General features: G+C 40.2%; 2 protein-coding genes across 23 annotated transcripts in view; both read left to right on the forward strand.

The window, feature by feature from the left end:
• The window catches only part of LOC130563561 (protocadherin gamma-A11-like), a 173,129-nt gene that overhangs the window by 124,876 nt on the left and 24,775 nt on the right, over positions 1–23,478 (forward strand). The window contains exon 1 of one of the 22 annotated variants that reach the window (XM_057349187.1): positions 2,329–4,882. The exons of 16 other annotated variants lie outside the window; for them this stretch is intronic. In XM_057349187.1, coding sequence (XP_057205170.1) covers positions 2,441–4,882 — 2,442 coding nt within the window. In that variant the 5' untranslated portion in view covers positions 2,329–2,440. 5 more of the 22 variants (XM_057349189.1, XM_057349188.1, XM_057349192.1 and 2 more) reach the window with 5 other exon arrangements.
• Positions 8,639–12,076, forward strand: LOC130563576 (protocadherin gamma-A11-like). Its single transcript, XM_057349217.1, has one exon. It carries the CDS (start codon positions 9,785–9,787, stop codon positions 12,074–12,076), a length of 2,292 nt encoding a protein of 763 aa, XP_057205200.1. The 5' UTR covers positions 8,639–9,784.

Genomic DNA, 23,478 nt, shown 5'->3' on the forward strand with positions numbered 1-23,478 from the left:
CAACATAGTACACGATTTGGGTTTAGATTTAAAGAGACTGAAATCTGGTAAAGCTCGTGTTTATACAGGAGACAGCGCTGAATACATCAAGCTGAATAAAGACAGAGGCGTCCTCCTTATCAAAGAGAGAATAGACCGAGAGGCGCTATGCGGACACACAACGCCTTGCGCACTACATTTACAGATTATTTTGGAAAATCCGATGCAATTGTATCGCGTTACATTGGAGATAACAGACATAAATGACAATGCACCGATGTTCAGTGAGAATGAGATGAGATTTGAAATGAACGAAATGTCTTTAGCGGGTGCCCGGTTTATTTTAGAAAGAGCTGTTGACCGTGACGTGGGTCGAAATGGTCTGCACAGTTATTCTCTCCAGCCTGCAGATAATTTTGCTTTAAAGTTTCAAAATCTTCCTGATGCAAATAAAGCCGTTGAAATGATTCTTGAAAAACCTCTAGATCGTGAAAAGCATGACCATATATCTTTACTTTTAACAGCCTTCGACGGAGGCGAGCCTCGGATGTCTGGCACAATGCAGATACATATTACTGTTTTAGATGCTAATGATAACGCCCCTGTTTGCTCACAATCCGTGTACAAAACCAGCATAGCGGAGAATTCCCCTAAAGGCACGGTTTTAACAACAGTAAGTGCTTCCGATAAAGACCAGGGATTAAACGGTCGAATATCATTCTCTATTGCGAGTAAAGCAGACAAGGAAGCCAAGACTTTTGAAATAGATCCTGATTTTGGTGTTGTGAAACTTATTGGAGGAATAGACTACGAAAAAAATAAGTATTACCAAATTGATGTTCACGCACGTGATGGCGGTGGTCATACGGATTCATGTAAGGTCATTGTTGACATAACTGATGTAAACGACAACAGTCCGTCTATTAATATAATTTCAAAATCAATTCACATATCAGAGGATTCAAAATCTGGCACTGTTATCGCAATATTAAACATACAAGACGTAGACTCAAATGAAAATGGAAAAGTGAATTGTCACTTGAATGGAGATGTTCCCTTCGTTATTCAGTCTTCGCCCTATGGGTTTTACAGTCTAATGACAGATAACGTTTTGGATCGAGAAAGAGAGATTCAGGATCAGAATGACAACGCGCCTCAGGTTCTGTATCCGGTCCAGTCTGGTGGTTCTGTGGTGGCTGAAATAGTGCCTCGTTCGGCAGATGTGGGTTATCTGGTCACTAAAGTGGTCGCTGTTGATGTGGACTCTGGACAGAATGCCTGGCTCTCATATAAACTGCAGAAAGCCACAGACAGGGCGCTGTTTGAAGTGGGTTTACAGAATGGAGAAATAAGAACTGTGCGCCAGGTGACAGATAAAGATGCTGTGAAACAAAGACTCGCTGTTGTAGTGGAGGACAACGGACAGCCCTCTCGTTCAGCTACAGTCAATGTTAACGTGGCGCTGGCGGACAGCTTCCCTGAAGTGCTCTCGGAGTTCACTGACTTTACGCACGACAAGGAATACAACGACAACCTGACTTTTTATCTAGTCTTGGCTCTGGCTGTAGTTTCGTTTCTTTTTATCGTGTCTATCATCGCCATACTGTCAGTCAAGTGCTACAGATGGAGACGCGAACGGATGTTTTACAAATCTGGAGCGAATCTTCCAGTTATTCCGTATTATCCGCCCCTTTACGCAGACGTAGGGGGCACAGGAACTTTACAGCACGTCTACAATTATGATGTTTGCAGAACCACTGACTCCAGAAAGAGTGATCTGAAATTCGTCAGACCTTGCACTGAAAGCATAATTAGTCTGGACACCAGTGGAACACAGACACTAACGCATGCGCAGAGAGAGGATCTGAATAATGATGATTATTTTGATCAGGTGAGACCAAGTAAAAACGTATATTTTTTGTGTCTAGTATACCTTTACATTTAGTCTTGTTGGTTATGTTGTTATGTATGTGTATTGTGTGTTTTATCTCATGACGTCGACTAATTGGTCCTATATTGATTTTCTATACTTTCTATATATTTGTCAAATGTTTTATTATTATTTTAAATATATTATTAAAAATAATTTATTAAATAGAAATATATTAAATAGAAATATTTTTATTTTAGATTGTATTTCTATTTAACATTTAGCTACGTAAAACAATAATAAGTCACGGGTGTTTTTAACTTTTTTATTTATATCATACCATTATTTCTGTTGTAATATTTCTCTCATGCTCTAAGTGCCGCTGTTGGTCAGTGTGTGGGGGGTTAAAATGCTTATTTTAAATCCTCCTCCAGTTTCTGACATCATACAGTCTGCAGAATATCTCTCATTTCAGACATTTGCTTGCTGTGGGTAGATACGAGCGCTTCCCTGTAACGTCTGGACAAACTTGTGTTATTTAACATTTTTGGGTTACGACTTTGTTCTTTACTGAAATTGAAGATTTTCGATATGTTTCGTCTTTGTTTTATTAAATCCCAACGAGACGCATCTTCGACATGGATTGCATCATGGCTAATGCAGCATCTGGTGCTGTGCGTCTTTGTCATGGCCGTTGCGCACGGGCAGGTCCGTTATTCTATTCCAGAGGAAATGACAAAGGGCTCGCTGGTGGGAAATATCGTTCAGGATCTTGGTTTGGATGTTAAGAGACTGAAATCTGGTCGAGCGCGGATCTTTACGGAGGACAGTCGTGAGTACATCGGTCTGAATGTGGATAAAGGAACTCTGATAGTGAAAGAGCGAATAGATAGAGAGGAGCTGTGCGCACAGATAACTCCATGCTCCTTACATTTTCAGATTATTCTAGAAAACCCAATGGAGCTGCATAGAATCGATGTAGAAATATTAGATATAAATGATCATGCTCCTATATTTGCTCGAAAAGAAATAGATTTTCAAATAAGTGAATCAGCCGTTCCCGGGGCTCGATTTTCATTAGACAGCGCCCAAGATCCAGACACAGGCACTAACGCGCTTCAATCGTATATGTTAATTCCAACAGATAATTTTGTTTTGAAGGTGTTATCGCGAAACGATGGCTCAAAATACGTTGAAATGGTTCTTCAAGCACCTTTAGATAGAGAGACTCAGCAGGTTCACAAATTAACTCTTACAGCATTTGATGGCGGCAGTCTTCAGCGCAGTGGCACCGTTAGGATAAGTGTTTTGGTCATAGATGCAAACGATAACGCCCCAGTCTTCAGCCTGCCTGTTTACAGAGTTGCTTTACTTGAGAATGCACCAAATGGTGCTTTAGTTGCCCAAGTAAGTGCCACTGATAAGGACCAGGGCGCAAATGGTGAAATTACATATTCTTTTTCACGTAGTTCAGGAAAAGCCCTTGATTTATTTAATATTGACACAAATACAGGGGAGATCACCGTTAAAGGGGATTTAGATTACGAGAGAGCAAAGCAATTCGAGCTAAACATTGAAGCGTCAGACAAAGGTGGTTTAACTGACTCCAGTAAAGTGGTGATCGACATTACCGATGTAAACGACAATGCTCCTGTAGTAAGTGTGATTTCATTTTCTAACCCAATACCTGAAGACGCACAACCAGAAACTGTAATAGTAATGCTGAATGTAAAAGATTTAGATTCGGGAAAAAATGGCCAGGTAAAATGCTTAATTGCCCCAAATATACCTTTTAAAATAAAGTCATCCTCTCAAAATATCTACACGTTGATCACCGATGGTCTTTTAGATCGTGAGAAAACACCTGAATATAATATAACAATTACAGCTACTGACGAGGGTTCGCCGTCTTTTTCTACCATTAAAACATTAAATCTTAAGATCTCTGATGTCAATGATAACGCCCCTGTTTTTCAGCGTCAGACATACACGGCATATGTAATGGAAAATAATTCACCTGGAGTCTCTGTCTTGTCTGTTAAAGCGCATGACAAAGATTATGGTAATAATGCGCGCGTTTCGTATTTTCTAGAGGATATTCTTGTGAATGGCATCTCTGCTTCAACGTATATTTCAGTGAATGCTGAGAGCGGCGAAATTATTGCTGTACGTTCTTTCGATTATGAGCAAACAAAAGAATTTAGCATCCGCGTAAAAGCGCAAGACGGAGGAAACCCTCCTCTGAGTAACAACGTGAGTGTTAAAATAATAATTCAGGACCAGAATGACAACGCGCCTCAGGTTCTGTATCCGGTCCAGTCTGGTGGTTCTGTGGTGGCTGAAATAGTGTCTCGTTCGGCAGATGTGGGTTATCTGGTCACTAAAGTGGTCGCTGTTGATGTGGACTCTGGACAGAATGCCTGGCTCTCATATAAACTGCAGAAAGCCACAGACAGGGCGCTGTTTGAAGTGGGCTTACAGAATGGAGAAATAAGAACTGTGCGCCAGGTGACAGATAAAGATGCTGTGAAACAAAGACTCGCTGTTGTAGTGGAGGACAACGGACAGCCCTCTCGTTCAGCTACAGTCAATGTTAACGTGGCGCTGGCGGACAGCTTCCCTGAAGTGCTCTCGGAGTTCACTGACTTTACGCACGACAAAGAATACAACGACAACCTGACTTTTTATCTAGTCTTGGCTCTGGCTGTAGTTTCGTTTCTCTTTATCGTGTCTATCATCGCCATACTGTCAGTCAAGTGCTACAGATGGAGACGCGAGCGGATGTTTTACAAATCTGGAGCGAATCTTCCAGTTATTCCGTATTATCCGCCCCTTTACGCAGACGTGGGGGGCACAGGAACTTTACAGCACGTGTACAATTATGATGTTTGCAGAACCACTGACTCCAGAAAGAGTGATCTGAAATACGTCAGACCTTGCAGTGAGAGCATCATTAGTCTGGACACCAGTGGAACACAGACACTTACGCATGCGCAGAGAGAGAACATGGTTAATGACGAAACCTTTGATCAGGTGAGATCGGATGAGTGATTACGGTTTTGTTTTTTAGTGTGCTTTGAATTATTATTTTTTATTATTATTATGGTTTGTTGTAGTTTTTAAAAAGTAAAAAAAAATTTATACGATTAATTAAATTTACCATGCACGGCTTCTATGAATTATACTTTAAAATTGTGACGTTTCCTAAGTAACTAGCCTACGGGATGACATTTGGTAACTGAAATATTTCACAGACGTTTAACTTACTTTAAATATTTTTCAAATAATTTATAACAAATAACTTTTGGTCGCTTTATTTATTTATGTTTAATTTAACATTCAAGGAATGAAGACGTTTTAGGTTCATGGTTGTGCTGGGATGAGGCTTGAAATAATAACAGACAACTGAAAGAACAAGCAGCAGTAAAATAATAAATTAAGTGTCATGGAAGCTGAAATAGTTTTATAAAAGTGCGTTTAAAATGAACAGGCAGTTTAACGCAACAATAGCACCGATTAAACGCAAATTCTTCTATACATTAAACAGGCTCTAAATAATACACAATGCTTATGTTATTTAATGATATTGCAGTGGTTATATTAGGTTGCCATGATTTATGCTGATTTATCGCATTATTTATAGTCAAGTGTTGACAGAAAATATGATGTACTATAGTTAAAGGTTTAGATACGTTAACTTAATGCTGTTACTGTTGTTTTTCATACAAAGTATTTAAACTATTAGTAACGTCATTAAAACTTTGAAATAACTAATAAGAGTAGGCCTAGGTCTATATGTGAGTTTTGTTATGGCCAAACATGTTAAACAATTCCTATACATTTGAGTTTATTCACAGTGGCAATAATTTTTCTATATTACTGCTCTGCACATTTGTTTTTTTAAACCTGGGGTGTTTTCAAACATCATAAATGGAGATTCAGTGGGTAATTATGGCTGATTTTCCTTTATTTTGCGCTACAACGCATCCGTTATACAAGCATTGAGCCCAATTTTTGTCATAAATATATATTTTTTAAAGATGATTCAGCAAAAAAATATTGATAAGTTTATTATTATTATTAGGTGTCGTTCTTTAAAGTATATACTTTGATGTAATCTTCCAGTTGTGCTCTATAAGTGCCGCTGTTGGTCCGTTTTTAATGCTGTTTTAGACCCTCCTTCATTGTCTGACGTAATGCAGTCTGCAGAATATCTCTTTCATTTCAGTCAGTGTTCTGCGCGCTCAAAACATTCTCTACCTATATTTTCGGATGACGCTTTATGGTTTCCACCTCTCTGGTTTTTAACCTTACTTCTGGAGTGTGAAAGATTATTTAAAAATGTTTAGTCTTTGTTCTTTTAATTCCCGAAGACGAGCATCTTCGACCCGGATTGCATCATGGCTAATGCAGCATCTGGTGCTGTGCGTCTTTGTCATGGCCGTTGCGCACGGGCAGGTCCGTTATTCTATTCCAGAGGAGATGACAAAAGGTTCGCTGGTAGGAAATATCGTTCAGGATCTTGGTTTGGATGTTAAGAGACTGAAATCTGGCCGAGCGCGGATCTTTACGGAGGACAGTCGTGAGTACATCGGTCTGAATGTGGATAAAGGGACTCTGATAGTGAAAGAGCGGATAGATAGAGAGGAGCTGTGCGCGCAAGTATCTCCCTGCTCCTTACATTTTCAGATTATTCTAGAAAACCCGATGGAGCTACACAGAATCGATGTAGAAATATTAGATATCAATGATAATTCGCCTCTATTCACAAAGAAAGAGATTCATTTTCAGATAAGCGAATTGGCCATTCCTGGAGCTCGATACTCTTTGGAAAGCGCTAAAGATCCGGATGTAGGTTTACATTCACTCCAGACGTATAAACTAAATCCAAACGACAATTTTATGCTTAAAACATTGTCTCACATCGACGGTACAAAATATGTGGAAATGGTCTTGCAAAGACCATTAGACAGAGAAAAACAGGCGGAATATAATCTGATTTTAACGGCATTTGATGGTGGAACCCCCCCAAAAACTGGTACTTTAAAGATTAATGTTATAGTTTTAGATGCAAATGACAACGCACCTATATTTACCCAGTCTGTATATACCGCACTTGTCGCTGAGAACGCAGCAAAAGGTTCAGTGGTCTTACAGGTTAGTGCAACTGACGCAGATCAGGGAACAAATAAAGACGTGACGTATTCATTCTCGGAAAGCAGTAGTAGTGTCATTGATATTTTTACAATTGATCCAACCGGTGGTGATATAATAGTCACTGGTATTCTAGACTTCGAAAAAAACAAGAAATATGAATTGAATGTGGTAGCGACAGACCGTGGTGGTTTAACAGATACTGCTAAAGTGATGGTGGAAATTACAGATGTAAATGATAATGCTCCTGTAATTAATTTAATTTCGTTCTCTAGCCCTATACCGGAAAATTCAGCCCCAGAGACAGTAATAGCGATGCTGAATGTCAAAGACTTAGATTCGGGGAAAAATGGACAGGTGAGATGTTTAATAAATCCTAGTTTGCCTTTCCGAATCAGACAATCAGCCTCAAATTTCTACACGTTGGTTACTGATGAGCTTTTAGATCGTGAGAAAATATCTGAATATAACATAACAATTACTGCTACTGATGAAGGCTCGCCCTCTTTCTCTACTAATAAAACTTTAAATCTTAAAATCTCTGATGTCAATGACAACGCCCCTGTTTTTCAGCGTCAGTCTTACACCGCATATGTGATGGAAAATAATTCACCCGGATTCTCAGTTTTATCTGTTAAAGCGCATGACAAAGACTCTGGTAATAATGCGCGCATTTCATATTTTCTAGAGGATATTCTTGTGAATGGCGTTTCTGCTTCGACGTATGTTTCAGTGAATGCAGAGAGCGGAGAAATTATCGCTGTTCGTTCTTTCGATTATGAGCAAACAAAAGAATTTAACATCCGCGTAAAAGCGCAAGACGGTGGAAACCCTTCTCTGAGCAGCAACGTGAGCGTGAAAATAATAATTCAGGATCAGAATGACAACGCGCCTCAGGTTCTGTATCCGGTCCAGTCTGGTGGTTCTGTGGTGGCTGAAATAGTGCCTCGTTCGGCAGATGTGGGTTATCTGGTCACTAAAGTGGTCGCTGTTGATGTGGACTCTGGACAGAATGCCTGGCTCTCATATAAACTGCAGAAAGCCACAGACAGGGCGCTGTTTGAAGTGGGCTTACAGAATGGAGAAATAAGAACTGTGCGCCAGGTGACAGATAAAGATGCTGTGAAACAAAGACTCGCTGTTGTAGTGGAGGACAACGGACAGCCCTCTCGTTCAGCTACAGTCAATGTTAACGTGGCGCTGGCGGACAGCTTCCCTGAAGTGCTCTCGGAGTTCACTGACTTTACGCACGACAAGGAATACAACGACAACCTGACTTTTTATCTAGTCTTGGCTCTGGCTGTAGTTTCGTTTCTCTTTATCGTGTCTATCATCGCCATACTGTCAGTCAAGTGCTACAGATGGAGACGCGAGCGGATGTTTTACAAATCTGGAGCGAATCTTCCAGTTATTCCGTATTATCCGCCCCTTTACGCAGACGTGGGGGGCACAGGAACTTTACAGCACGTGTACAATTATGATGTTTGCAGAACCACTGACTCCAGAAAGAGTGATCTGAAATACGTCAGACCTTGCAGTGAGAGCATCATTAGTCTGGACACCAGCGGAACACAGACACTCACACATGCGCAGAGAGAGAAAATGGTTAATGACGAATCGTTTGATCCGGTGAGATTGAATGAGTGATTATGGTTTTGTCTTTTTACTGTGCTTTTAATGTTGTTGTTTTTTAGATTTGTTGTGTTTTTTAAAAGAAAAAAGGATACATTTACGGTTGATCAATTCACAACGGTTTTGTTTTCCATGAATTAAAATTGTTGCATATTTCGTAAATTAGTATCCTACAGGATGACATTTGGTAACTGAAATATTTCGTACACGTTGAACTTATTTTAGGTATTTTAAAACAAATAACTTTAGGTCGCCTAATTATTTTTAATTTACAAGTTTTTAGGATCGTGGTGTTAGGATTGGGCTTGAAATGATAGCAGACAACTGAAAGAACAAGTGGTAGTAAGATAGTAATTGAAGTGTGATGGTAACTGAAATATTTTGATAGAATAAAATAAACAGGTTGTTTCACGCAACAATAGCATCGATTAAAGGCAAATTCGCCTATAAGTACTAAATAATACACAATTTTTATGTTGTTACGCGATGTGATGTTGCAGTGGTTATATAAGGTTGCCATAATTTATGCTGTATTTATTATTTATAGTCAAAGTGTTTACATGCAGTACAACGAACTAGAGCATGTGGTTTTTTTAATGACCAAACACGTTAAAGAAATCCTATTTAAATTTGAGCTTCTTCACACTGGCAATACTTTCTCTATATTACAGCTCTGCACATTTTTTAAACCAAATTCATGAGGTGTTTCCTGGATTGTCTTCAAACATCATGAAAGGAGATTCAAGATGGGTCCTTGTTGGCTGCCTTTTTTATTATGTGCTGTAACGCATCCGTTATGTAAGCATTGAGACCTATTTTTGTCATAAAAATTACATATGTTTTAATTATTTCGGTAAAAGTATGTTGATACAAAGTGCGCTGTTATTAGATATGGTTCTTTAAAGTATTTTTATGTAATCTTCCTGTGGTGCTCTAAGTGCCGCTGTTGGTTAGTTTTTAACGTTGTTTTAGACCCTCCTTCGTTTTCTGACGTTATACAGTCTGCAGAATATCCCTTTCATTTCAGACGGTCTCTTTCTACTACTGCACGCTTGAGATAGTCGGTGCTTATATTTTTGGACGAAGCTTTATGGTTTCCACTTTTCTGATTGTAACCTTACTTCTGGAGTGTGATAGATTATTCGAAAAATGTTTAGTCTTTGTTCTTTTAATTCCCGAAGACGCGCATCTTCGACATGGATTGCATCATGGCTAATGCAGCATCTGGTGCTGTGCGTCTTTGTCATGGCCGTTGCGCACGGGCAGGTCCGTTATTCTATTCCAGAGGAGATGACAAAAGGTTCGCTGGTAGGAAATATCGTTCAGGATCTTGGTTTGGATGTTAAGAGACTGAAGTCTGGTCGAGCGCGGATCTTTACGGAGGACAGTCGTGAGTACATCGGTCTGAATGTGGATAAAGGAACTCTGATAGTGAAAGAGCGGATAGATAGAGAGGAGCTGTGCGCGCAAGTATCTCCCTGCTCCTTACATTTTCAGATTATTCTAGAAAACCCGATGGAGCTACACAGAATCGATGTAGAAATATTAGATATCAATGATAATTCGCCTCTATTCACAAAGAAAGAGATTCATTTTCAGATAAGCGAATTGGCCATTCCTGGAGCTCGATACTCTTTGGAAAGCGCTAAAGATCCGGATGTAGGTTTACATTCACTCCAGACGTATAAACTAAATCCAAACGACAATTTTATGCTTAAAACATTGTCTCACATCGACGGTACAAAATATGTGGAAATGGTCTTGCAAAGACCATTAGACAGAGAAAAACAGGCGGAATATAATCTGATTTTAACGGCCTTTGATGGTGGAACCCCCCCAAAAACTGGTACTTTAAAGATTAATGTTATAGTTTTAGATGCAAATGACAACGCACCTATATTTACCCAGTCTGTATATACCGCACTTGTCGCTGAGAACGCAGCAAAGGGTTCAGTGGTCTTACAGCTTAGTGCAACTGACGCAGATCAGGGAACAAATAAAGACGTGACGTATTCATTCTCGGAAAGCAGTAGTAGTGTCATTGATATTTTTACAATTGATCCAACCAGTGGTGATATAATAGTCACTGGTATTCTAGACTTCGAAAAAAACAAGAAATATGAATTGAATGTGGTAGCGACAGACCGTGGTGGTTTAACAGATACTGCTAAAGTGATGGTGGAAATTACAGATGTAAATGATAATGCTCCTGTAATTAATTTAATTTCGTTCTCTAGCCCTCTACCGGAAAATTCAGCCCCAGAGACAGTAATAGCGATGCTGAATGTCAAAGACTTAGATTCGGGGAAAAATGGACAGGTGAGATGTTTAATAAATCCTAGTTTGCCTTTCCGAATCAGACAATCAGCCTCAAATTTCTACACGTTGGTTACTGATGAGCTTTTAGATCGTGAGAAAATATCTGAATATAACATAACAATTACTGCTACTGATGAAGGCTCGCCCTCTTTCTCTACTAATAAAACTTTAAATCTTAAAATCTCTGATGTCAATGACAACGCCCCTGTTTTTCAGCGTCAGTCTTACACCGCATATGTGATGGAAAATAATTCACCCGGATTCTCAGTTTTATCTGTTAAAGCGCATGACAAAGACTCTGGTAATAATGCGCGCATTTCATATTTTCTAGAGGATATTCTTGTGAATGGCGTTTCTGCTTCGACGTATGTTTCAGTGAATGCAGAGAGCGGAGAAATTATCGCTGTTCGTTCTTTCGATTATGAGCAAACAAAAGAATTTAACATCCGCGTAAAAGCGCAAGACGGTGGAAACCCTTCTCTGAGCAGCAACGTGAGCGTGAAAATAATAATTCAGGATCAGAATGACAACGCGCCTCAGGTTCTGTATCCGGTCCAGTCTGGTGGTTCTGTGGTGGCTGAAATAGTGCCTCGTTCGGCAGATGTGGGTTATCTGGTCACTAAAGTGGTCGCTGTTGATGTGGACTCTGGACAGAATGCCTGGCTCTCATATAAACTGCAGAAAGCCACAGACAGGGCGCTGTTTGAAGTGGGTTTACAGAATGGAGAAATAAGAACTGTGCGCCAGGTGACAGATAAAGATGCTGTGAAACAAAGACTCGCTGTTGTAGTGGAGGACAACGGACAGCCCTCTCGTTCAGCTACAGTCAATGTTAACGTGGCGCTGGCGGACAGCTTCCCTGAAGTGCTCTCGGAGTTCACTGACTTTACGCACGACAAGGAATACAACGACAACCTGACTTTTTATCTAGTCTTGGCTCTGGCTGTAGTTTCGTTTCTCTTTATCGTGTCTATCATCGCCATACTGTCAGTCAAGTGCTACAGATGGAGACGCGAGAGGATGTTTTACAAATCTGGAGCGAATCTTCCAGTCATTCCATATTATCCACCCCTTTACGCAGACGTAGGGGGCACAGGAACATTACAGCACGTGTACAATTAATTGTTTGCTGCAGAACCACTGACTCTCAGAAAGATAGAGTGATCTGGAAATACCGTCAGACCTTGCAGTGAGAGCATCCAATTAGTCTGGACAACCAGCGGGAACACAGACACTCAACACATGCGCAGAGAGAGAAAATGTTTAATGACGAATCGTTTGATCCGGTGAGATTGAAGATGATTATGATGTTTGTCTTTTTTACTGTGGCTTTTAATGTTTGTTGTTTTTAGATTGTGTTGTGTTTTTAAAAGAAAAAAGGATTCATTTACGGTTGATCAATTCAACAATTTGTTTTCCATGAAATTAAAATTGTGCTATTTCAGTAAATTAGTTATCACTACAGATATGCCATTTAGGTAACTGAAATATTAACGTACACGTGAACTTATTTAGGGTATTTTAAAACAATAACTTTAGGTCTCGCCTAATTATTTTTAATATTTACAAGTTTTTAGGTATCGTTCGGGTGTTAGGATTGGGCTTGAAATGATAGCAGACAACTGAAAGAACAAGTGGTAGTAAGATAGTAATTGAAGTGTGATGGTAACTGAAATATTTTGATAGAATAAAATAAACAGGTTGTTTCACGCAACAATAGCATCGATTAAAGGCAAATTCGCCTATAAGTTCTAAATAATACACAATTTTTATGTTGTTACGCGATGTGATGTTGCAGTGGTTATATAAGGTTGCCATAATTTATGCTGTATTTATTATTTATAGTCAAAGTGTTTACATGCAGTACAACGAACTAGAGCATGTGGTTTTTTTAATGACCAAACACGTTAAAGAAATCCTATTTAAATTTGAGCTTCTTCACACTGGCAATACTTTCTCTATATTACAGCTCTGCACATTTTTTAAACCAAATTCATGAGGTGTTTCCTGGATTGTCTTCAAACATCATGAAAGGAGATTCAAGATGGGTCCTTGTTGGCTGCCTTTTTTATTATGTGCTGTAACGCATCCGTTATGTAAGCATTGAGACCTATTTTTGTCATAAAAATTACATATGTTTTAATTATTTCGGTAAAAGTATGTTGATACAAAGTGCGCTGTTATTAGATATGGTTCTTTAAAGTATTTTTATGTAATCTTCCTGTGGTGCTCTAAGTGCCGCTGTTGGTTAGTTTTTAACGTTGTTTTAGACCCTCCTTCGTTTTCTGACGTTATACAGTCTGCAGAATATCCCTTTCATTTCAGACGGTCTCTTTCTACTACTGCACGCTTGAGATAGTCGGTGCTTATATTTTTGGACGAAGCTTTATGGTTTCCACTTTTCTGATTGTAACCTTACTTCTGGAGTGTGATAGATTATTCGAAAAATGTTTAGTCTTTGTTCTTTTAATTCCCGAAGACGCGCATCTTCGACATGGATTGCATCATGGCTAATGCAGCATCTGGTGCTGTGCGTCTTTGTCATGGCCGTTGCGCACGGGCAGGTCCGTTATTCTATTCCAGAGGAGATGACAAAAGGTTCGCTGGTAGGAAATATCGTTCAGGATCTTGGTTTGGATGTTAAGAGACTGAAGTCTGGTCGAGCGCGGATCTTTACGGAGGACAGTCGTGAGTACATCGGTCTGAATGTGGATAAAGGAACTCTGATAGTGAAAGAGAGGATAGATAGAGAGGAGCTGTGCGGACACAAATCTCCATGCTCCTTACATTTTCAAATTATTTTGGACAACCCCATGGAGCTGCATAGAATCGATGTAGAAATATTAGATATCAATGATAATTCGCCTCTATTCACAAAGAAAGAGATTCATTTTCAGATAAGCGAATCGGCCATTCCTGGAGCTCGATACTCTTTGGAAAGCGCTAAAGATCCGGATGTAGGTCCAAATTCACTCCAGACGTATAAACTAAATCCCAGCGATCATTTCACATTGAAATCATTGTCTCGACCTGATGGAACTAAATATATAGAGATGGTTCTCCAAACGCCTTTAGACAGAGAGAAACAAAGTGAGCACAAATTGATTTTGACAGCATATGATGGAGGCAGTCCTCCAAAATCTGGTGCCATTAAGATTAATATTATTGTTCTTGATGCAAACGACAACGCCCCGTCATTCACACAATCTGTGTATCGGGTCAGTCTGCCCGAAAACACTCCACTGGGCTCTCTTATAATAACCGTTTCTGCCACAGACGCAGATGAGGGAACAAACGGTGACATTCAATATTCTTTTTCTCAGAGCAGTCACAGTGTTTCAAGTATTTTCGATATCGACCCTTCCAACGGCGAGATCATAGTTAAAGGTAATTTAGATTTCGAAATATCCAAATACCACGAGTTAGACATAGAAGCTACTGATAAAGGTGGTTTAACAGACACGTGTAAAGTGCTTGTTGAAATGACTGATGTAAACGACAATGCTCCTGTAATTAGCTTGATGTCATTTTCTAATTCAATACCTGAGGATGCGTCACCAGACACTGTAATAGCGATGGTGAATGTAAAAGACGTAGATACGGAAAGAAACGGACAGGTTAAATGTTCTATTGCTCCACATTTACCTTTCAAAATAAAGTCATCCGCTACAAATTTTTATAGTCTCACGACAGATCAGTTATTAGACCGTGAAAAAATATCTGAATATAATATAACAATTACTGCTACTGATGAAGGCTCGCCCTCTTTCTCTACTAATAAAACTTTAAATCTAAAAATCTCTGATATCAATGACAACGCCCCTGTTTTTCAGCGTCAGTCTTACACCGCATATGTGATGGAAAATAATTCACCCGGAGTCTCAGTTTTATCTGTTAAAGCGCATGACAAAGACTCTGGTAATAATGCGCGCATTTCATATTTTCTAGAGGATATTTTTCTGAATGGCATCTCTGCTTCAACGTATATATCAGTAAATGCAGAGAGCGGAGAAATTATTGCGGTACGTTCTTTCGACTATGAGCAAACAAAAGAATTTAGGATCCGCGTAAAAGCGCAAGATGGAGGATCACCTCCTCTGAGCAGCAACGTGAGCGTGAAAATAATAATTCAGGACCAGAATGACAACGCGCCTCAGGTTCTGTATCCGGTTCAGTCTGGTGGTTCTGTGGTGGCTGAAATAGTGCCTCGTTCGGCAGATGTGGGTTATCTGGTCACTAAAGTGGTCGCTGTTGATGTGGACTCTGGACAGAATGCCTGGCTCTCATATAAACTGCAGAAAGCCACAGACAGGGCGCTGTTTGAAGTGGGCTTACAGAATGGAGAAATAAGAACTGTGCGCCAGGTGACAGATAAAGATGCTGTGAAACAAAGACTCGCTGTTGTAGTGGAGGACAACGGACAGCCCTCTCGTTCAGCTACAGTCAATGTTAACGTGGCGCTGGCGGACAGCTTCCCTGAAGTGCTCTCGGAGTTCACTGACTTTACGCACGACAAGGAATACAACGACAACCTGACTTTTTATCTAGTCTTGGCTCTGGCTGTAGTTTCGTTTCTCTTTATCGTGTCTATCATCGCCATACTGTCAGTCAAGTGCTACAGATGGAGACGCGAGCGGATGTTTTACAAATCTGGAGCGAATCTTCCAGTTATTCCATATTATCCGCCCCTTTACGCAGACGTAGGGGGCACAGGAACTTTACAGCACGTGTACAATTATGATGTTTGCAGAACCACTGACTCCAGAAAGAGTGATCTGAAATACGTCAGACCTTGCAGTGAGAGCATCATTAGTCTGGACACCAGTGGAACACAGACACTTACGCATGCGCAGAGAGAGAAACTGAATAGTGATGATTCTTTTGATCAGGTGAGATTGGATTATAAAATTCACTCTTCAGTATTCCTTCAGTGATATCTGTTCAAACCATATGTTTATTGATATTTCATGAAATAGCTGCATAGTTTTTTCTCACGTCATTTCAACAATATTTTATATTTACTCTAAATAATATTTTCCCCTTTGTCACATTATTTTCACTGTAATATTTCTCTGATGCTCTAAGTGCCGCTGTTGGTCAGTGTGGGCAGGTTTAAAATTAAATGCTTGTTTTAGATCCTCCTCCAGTTTCTGACATCATAGTCTTGCAGAATATCTCTTTCATTTCAGACGGCCTCTTTGTGTACGGACGCATCGACACTTAAACGTCCTCTATTTTGACAGGTTCTATGTATTTCAACTTTTGTTTTGTTTAGGTCTTTGCCAAATATTTTGTATCAAAATAGAAGATTGGAATATGTTTCATCTTTGTTTTGTTAAATACCAACGAGTGGCATATTCGACATGGATTGCATCGTGGCTAATGCAGCATCTAATGCTGTGCATCTTTGTCATGGCCGTTGCGCACGGGCAGGTCCGTTATTCTATTCCAGAGGAGATGACAAAGGGCTCATTGGTTGGAAGTATCGTTCAGGATCTTGGTTTGGATATTAAGAGACTTAAATCTGGTCGAGCGCGGATCTTTACGGAGGACAGTCGTGAGTACATCGGTCTGAATGTGGATAAAGGGACTCTGATAGTGAAAGAGCGGATAGATAGAGAGGAGCTGTGCGCGCAAGTGTCTCCCTGCTCCTTACATTTTCAGATCATTCTAGAAAACCCGATGGAGCTGCATAGAATCGATGTAGAAATATTAGATATAAATGACCATGCTCCTGTTTTTACTAGAAAAGAGATACACTTTCAGATAAGCGAGCTGGCGGTTCCCGGTGCTCGCTTTTCCTTAGACAGCGCTCACGATCCTGATGTGGGTTTGAATGCGCTTCAGAAATATACTCTCACCACAACTGATTATTTTACATTGAAAGAACTGTCGCGTTCTGATGGTACAAAATATGTTGAGATGGTGTTGCAGTCGCCCTTAGATAGAGAGCAAGAGGAGGAACTTAAATTAACATTGACAGCATTTGACGGAGGAAGCCCTCAAAAATCCGGAACAGTTAAGATTAGCGTCACAGTAATTGATGCAAACGACAACACACCCGCATTTAGCCAGTCCGTGTACAGAATTTCTTTAGAAGAAAATGCACCGATAGGTACAGTAGTGTTAACTGTAAGTGCTACAGATAAAGACAAAGGATCATATGGTGAAGTGACGTATTCGTTTTCACAGAGCTCTGGGAAAGATTTAGACCTTTTTAGAATTGATTCTAACAGTGGAAACATTTACGTTAACGGGCTGTTGGACTTTGAAAGATCAAAACAATATGAACTGAATCTTGAGGCCATGGATAAGGGTGGACTAACAGACAATAGTAAGGTACTCATTGAATTGACTGACGTTAATGACAACGCACCTGTCATCAGCGTTATATCATTTTCCAGCCCCATTCCAGAAAACTGCGCTTCTGACACGATGATTGCAATGCTTAACATTAAAGATACAGACTCTGGTAAAAACGGCCAAATAAAATGCTCCGTGAATTCAGATTTGCCTTTTCGCATCAAACCATCCTCCGCAAATTTCTACACGTTGGTTACTGATGAGCTTTTAGACCGTGAGAAAATATCTGAATATAACATAACAATAACTGCTACCGATGAAGGCTCACCCTCTTTTTCCACTAGTAAAACCTTAAATCTTAAAATCTCTGATGTCAATGACAACGCCCCTGTTTTTCAGCGTCAGTCTTACACCGCATATGTGATGGAAAATAATTCACCAGGTGTCTCAGTTTTATCTGTTAAAGCGCATGACAAAGATTCTGGTAATAATGCGCGCGTTTCATATTTTCTAGAGGATATTCTTGTGAACGGCGTTTCTGCTTCAACGTATATTTCAGTAAATGCAGAGAGCGGAGAAATGAATGCAGTTCGTTCTTTCGATTATGAGCAAACAAAAGAATTTAGCATCCGCGTAAAAGCGCAAGACGGAGGAAACCCTCCTCTGAGCAGCAACGTGAGTGTGAGAATAATAATTCAGGACCAGAATGACAACGCGCCTCAGGTTCTGTATCCGGTCCAGTCTGGTGGTTCTGTGGTGGCTGAAATAGTGCCTCGTTCGGCAGATGTGGGTTATCTGGTCACTAAAGTGGTCGCTGTTGATGTGGACTCTGGACAGAATGCCTGGCTCTCATATAAACTGCAGAAAGCCACAGACAGGGCGCTGTTTGAAGTGGGTTTACAGAATGGAGAAATAAGAACTGTGCGCCAGGTGACAGATAAAGATGCTGTGAAACAAAGACTCGCTGTTGTAGTGGAGGACAACGGACAGCCCTCTCGTTCAGCTACAGTCAATGTTAACGTGGCGCTGGCGGACAGCTTCCCTGAAGTGCTCTCGGAGTTCACTGACTTTACGCACGACAAGGAATACAACGACAACCTGACTTTTTATCTAGTCTTGGCTCTGGCTGTAGTTTCGTTTCTCTTTATCGTGTCTATCATCGCCATACTGTCAGTCAAGTGCTACAGATGGAGACGCGAGCGGATGTTTTACAAATCTGGAGCGAATCTTCCAGTTATTCCGTATTATCCGCCCCTTTACGCAGACGTGGGGGGCACAGGAACTTTACAGCACGTGTACAATTATGATGTTTGCAGAACCACTGACTCCAGAAAGAGTGATCTGAAATACGTCAGACCTTGCAGTGAGAGCATCATTAGTCTGGACACCAGTGGAACACAGACACTCACACACGCGAAACTGACAACTGAGAGTCGTGACGACCAGGTGAGAATTTGTATTTTAGTACATTTTTGTCGCATCTGAAATTGTTGTTTTTAATTGTTGGCTGTTGCTCGTGGACTAAAATATTGCTCTCCAAAGCTTTGAAATTCAGTCTGTACAAGATCGTGCATATTCTAAACATTTCCTGTTTTAAATGTAGTTCGCATGGTTACTTTGCTGTAGTATGGTGGTAGTAGGACAGTAGGCTAAATCTTGATTTATTCTTTTTTTATTGTTGTTGTTCAGGGACTACGGGCTTCTCTTTATTTGTTTAATATTTTATTTTATTTTCATTTCAGTTTTGATGTTTTGTTGCATAATTTCCACATGCGTTTTCTAACGTGGATTGCTCTTCGATTCCTCCTTTGACTATAAAGCTAATTGTTTTTAATCCGTTTATTTACAATTTATATTTCATCATTAAATATGAATTTATGTTTGATAAAAAAATGTTTTGTTTTATTCGTTTTGTAGCCTATGTGATGTTAATATATTAGTCATGTATTAATAGTAGATTTTAGCGCTTGGAAAATAATGTCCTTGCTGTCACTTGCGTTTAAATATATTCTTACTTTTTAAATTTTTTACCATTTACATATTTTGCTACCTACTATTTGCGCAGTAATTATTCTTGAATGTGTTTGGTGCTCTTTCAACTGTGTTTGTCCAAAATAGTGTTGAAATCTCTACTCAGCGTCGCTAACCATGGGCATGAATGCGGCCGTGTATTTTTTCTATAACTAATATTCTTTATCTATGTTTGTAAGAGCATCTCTTCGGGATCCTCTACGTCATTTTAGTCTCTAATCTAGTTCAACATTTTCAAGGACCGCATTCATTTATTGTGCGCTAGTTTAATATAAATTTTGGTTCAGTTCACAGGCGCACGCACGTCTGAGTTTACCTCATGTCTTTTGGATTTTATAATAGGCCTACTGTCGTTTTGCCTAAATCTACGTAGTAGTTTTCTTTTTAGATATTTTATTGCCATTGAAGTCTAAAATTACAGTATTGTAAATATACCATTGTATTAAAAACTGGAAGTATTTTAATATGTTTGTAGTTCGTTTGACTGGACTCAAAGTGCCGCTGTTGGTTAGTGTTTCACAGTTTAGACAGAAGATTTGCAGCAGTTCCACCCCCATCATCTCCATATTATAACACAGACGAAAGCTAAGCGCACAGACTGAAGAGGACAGAAAACAGAGATAAACCTTTCTTGTTTCTGCGCTATTAACCGTTTTTTTTCAGTTGGATGTATGTAACATTTTTTTTTTTTTGACGGGCATTCAGTGGAAAAAACGTCTTTTTTCTCTGTTCTTCTGGAAATGTCGGACAAAACAATGGCGCGGCAAGTACTGCTGGTTATTTGGTTTCTCTCTCTCGGTTCAGCTCTCGGGCAGGTCAGTTACTCCATTCCTGAAGAAATGGCGAAAGGCTCTTTAGTCGGTAACATAGCGCAGGATTTGGGTTTAGATTTAAAGAGACTGAAATCTGGTAAAGCTCGTATTTATACAGGAGACAGCACTGAATACATCGAGCTGAATAAAGACAGAGGAGTCCTCCTCATCAAAGAGAGAATAGACCGAGAGGCGCTATGCGGACAGACAACGCCTTGCGCACTACATTTACAGATTATTTTGGAAAACCCGATGGATTTTTATAGCATTACCATTGAGATAACTGATATGAATGACAACGCTCCCAGTTTTGAAAAAGGTAGGATTAGTTTTAGAATCAGCGAATCGGCTATTTTGGGATCTAAATTCATGTTAGAGCCTGCTGTAGACCCCGATGTCGGAATAAACGGCCTTCAAAGCTATACACTTAATCCAACTGATAATTTTAACCTTAAATATAATAATCAACCCGGAGACGGGCAAAACGTTGAAATAGTCTTGCAGAGGCCGTTAGACCGTGAAAAACAGCAGGATGTAATATTAGTGCTCAAAGCTGTTGATGGTGGAGATCCTCAATTGTCTGGTAGTATAGAGATTCACATTACAGTTTTAGATGTAAACGACAACGCTCCAATTTTCACGCAGTCAGTGTATAAAGCGACTGTTACAGAAAATGCGCCGAAAGACACAATTGTGTCAACAGTGAGCGCAACTGACGCCGACGAGGGTATCAATGGTAAAATAGAGTATTCCATAACAAACATGCAAGATCATGTGCGACACTTATTTGACATAAATAAAGAAAATGGCCAGGTTTCCGTGGTCGGAGTGATAGATTTTGAAAAAGCTCGCAACTATGAGATTCGTGTCCAAGCGAGTGATCACGGTGGTCTTACTGATTCTTGTAAGATCATTGTTGACGTACTTGATATAAATGATAATAAACCAGTGATCGATATCGTCTCCAAAACCAACGTGATAGCTGAAAATTCTCCGTCTGACACGGTTGTTATAATGATAAATGTGCAGGATCCTGATTCAGGCGAAAATGGAAAGGTTCAGTGCTCTATAAATGAAAATATTCCATTTTCTCTGAAATCAGTGAAAACAAATTTCTTTAGTCTAGTGACAGACAGTGATTTAGACAGAGAAAAGGAGTCCAACTATAACATTAGTGTGACGTGCACTGATGAGGGCGTGCCCTCTCTCTCCAGCAGCATCATTCTCTGCTTACAAATATCAGATGTGAATGATAACGCGCCTGTCTTTGAGAAAAGCTCTTATGAGACCTCTGTTCAAGAAAACAACACACCGGGTCTTTCCATCTTCACAGTGAGCGCCAGTGACGCAGATTTTAATCAGAATGCTCGTGTGTCTTACATACTGGAAGACTCCTCTGTTAACGGAGTGCCCGTCTCCTCGTTAGTGTCCGTCAGTGCTGATAGTGGAGTCATACACGCAGTGCGATCTTTCGATTACGAGCAGATTAAATATTTCCATGTCCGCGTAAAAGCGCAAGATGGAGGCTCACCTCCTCTGAGCAGCAACGTGAGTGTGAAAATAATCATTCAGGACCATAATGATAACGCGCCTCAGGTTCTGTATCCGGTCCAGTCTGGTGGTTCTGTGGTGGCTGAAATAGTGCCTCGTTCGGCAGATGTGGGTTATCTGGTCACTAAAGTGGTCGCTGTTGATGTGGACTCTGGACAGAATGCCTGGCTCTCATATAAACTGCAGAAAGCCACAGACAGGGCGCTGTTTGAAGTGGGTTTACAGAATGGAGAAATAAGAACTGTGCGCCAGGTGACAGATAAAGATGCTGTGAAACAAAGACTCGCTGTTGTAGTGGAGGACAACGGACAGCCCTCTCGTTCAGCTACAGTCAATGTTAATGTGGCGCTGGCGGACAGCTTCCCTGAAGTGCTCTCGGAGTTCACTGACTTTACGCACGACAAGGAATACAACGACAACCTGACTTTTTATCTAGTCTTGGCTCTGGCTGTAGTTTCGTTTCTCTTTATCGTGTCTATCATCGCCATACTGTCAGTCAAGTGCTACAGATGGAGACGCGAGAGGATGTTTTACAAATCTGGAGCGAATCTTCCAGTTATTCCATATTATCCGCCCCTTTACGCAGACGTAGGGGCCACAGGAACTTTACAGCACGTGTACAATTATGATTTGTGTGGCACAGCTGACTCCAGGAAGAGTGATTTGAAGTTCTTGCGGCCCGCCAGCCAAAGTGTTTTAAACGTTGATTTGAGTGGCATGAGCACTGTGCCCAAGCAAAACAGGAACACAGAAGGACTGGATGTTAGTGCAGAGGTGAGGTTAATTCTAGCTGATGTTTACATTGCTTTTTTCTTAAGGAACTTTTACAGTTATGCTTACAGTGGCCTGAAACAGTGTAACAAGTGCTATCTGCAAGCAATGCAATGCAGCTAGAGCTTTATTTCACTTTGCTGTTGTTGTTTTTTTTGCAATGATTCAAGCAAGTGGAGTGAATGTGATTTTAAGTGATTTTAACATGTTTTAGTTTTAACAAACTTATTTTAGTACTTTTTATGTTCAAATATACCATTACAGTGACCATTGCACTACTGAATCCAGTGACATTCAGACATTTTAGTGCCTTGAAGGTCCAAATATTTTTGGGATGACTGTTTATTCATATTTATTAGAGCTTTTATTTGTTGGCAAATTATTGGCAGTGAGATTTAAAGTCAGGTAATAACGTCGTTCAACCCTGTAACACTTGTGAAGAAATGTAGCATTTGTTTTTCAGGAGGAGAACTGTAAATCTGATCTGACGGACTGCTGATGCATAGGGGGAGGAGCAGTGGGGGGGAATAATGCAGCAAAATCATGTGATAGCCAAACAGTGCTAATGGACAGGACATCAGATATGGAGAGATTTGATGTTCAGTGGAGGCTGATGCTGCAGAAATTCAGCACAGTTTTGCTCATTGACCCACTTTCTGCTACACACACATCCTGAACATTCTGTAAACACACAAATAAGGTAGAAAGGCAAATATGTAATGCTAACCAGACCTGTGTATGGAATATTGATTTAGAGACAGTCACATGCACGCAGAATATCTAGACTACATGTGAAACCACTGCTGTGCGATGCTGGCAGCCATTTTGAACAAAACGGTTGTATCCCTCATCTGTGCAGCCCTGTGACTGAAGACAAAACAGAGATTCAGAACATAAGACACATTCAGACGAATCAGTAACTGAGAGAATGACTGAGGTGCATGAATACAGAGCGGAGGAGGAGATTGGATAGGCGTGTAAATGAGTGATATGATTTTCTTCCGTGTTGTGAGATTGTAATGACTGATATACAGTGAGATGCAACGGCCTGGGACC

This window comes from Triplophysa rosa, linkage group LG13 (genome assembly GCF_024868665.1).
Source record: "Triplophysa rosa linkage group LG13, Trosa_1v2, whole genome shotgun sequence".
In the NCBI taxonomy this organism is placed as follows: Eukaryota; Metazoa; Chordata; class Actinopteri; order Cypriniformes; family Nemacheilidae; genus Triplophysa; species Triplophysa rosa.

What these genes read in the sequence shown, in the direction of transcription:
- LOC130563576 (XM_057349217.1), top strand. Translation starts at nt 9,785, where the DNA reads ATGTTTAGTCTTTGTTCTTTTAATTCCCGAAGACGCGCATCTTCGACA.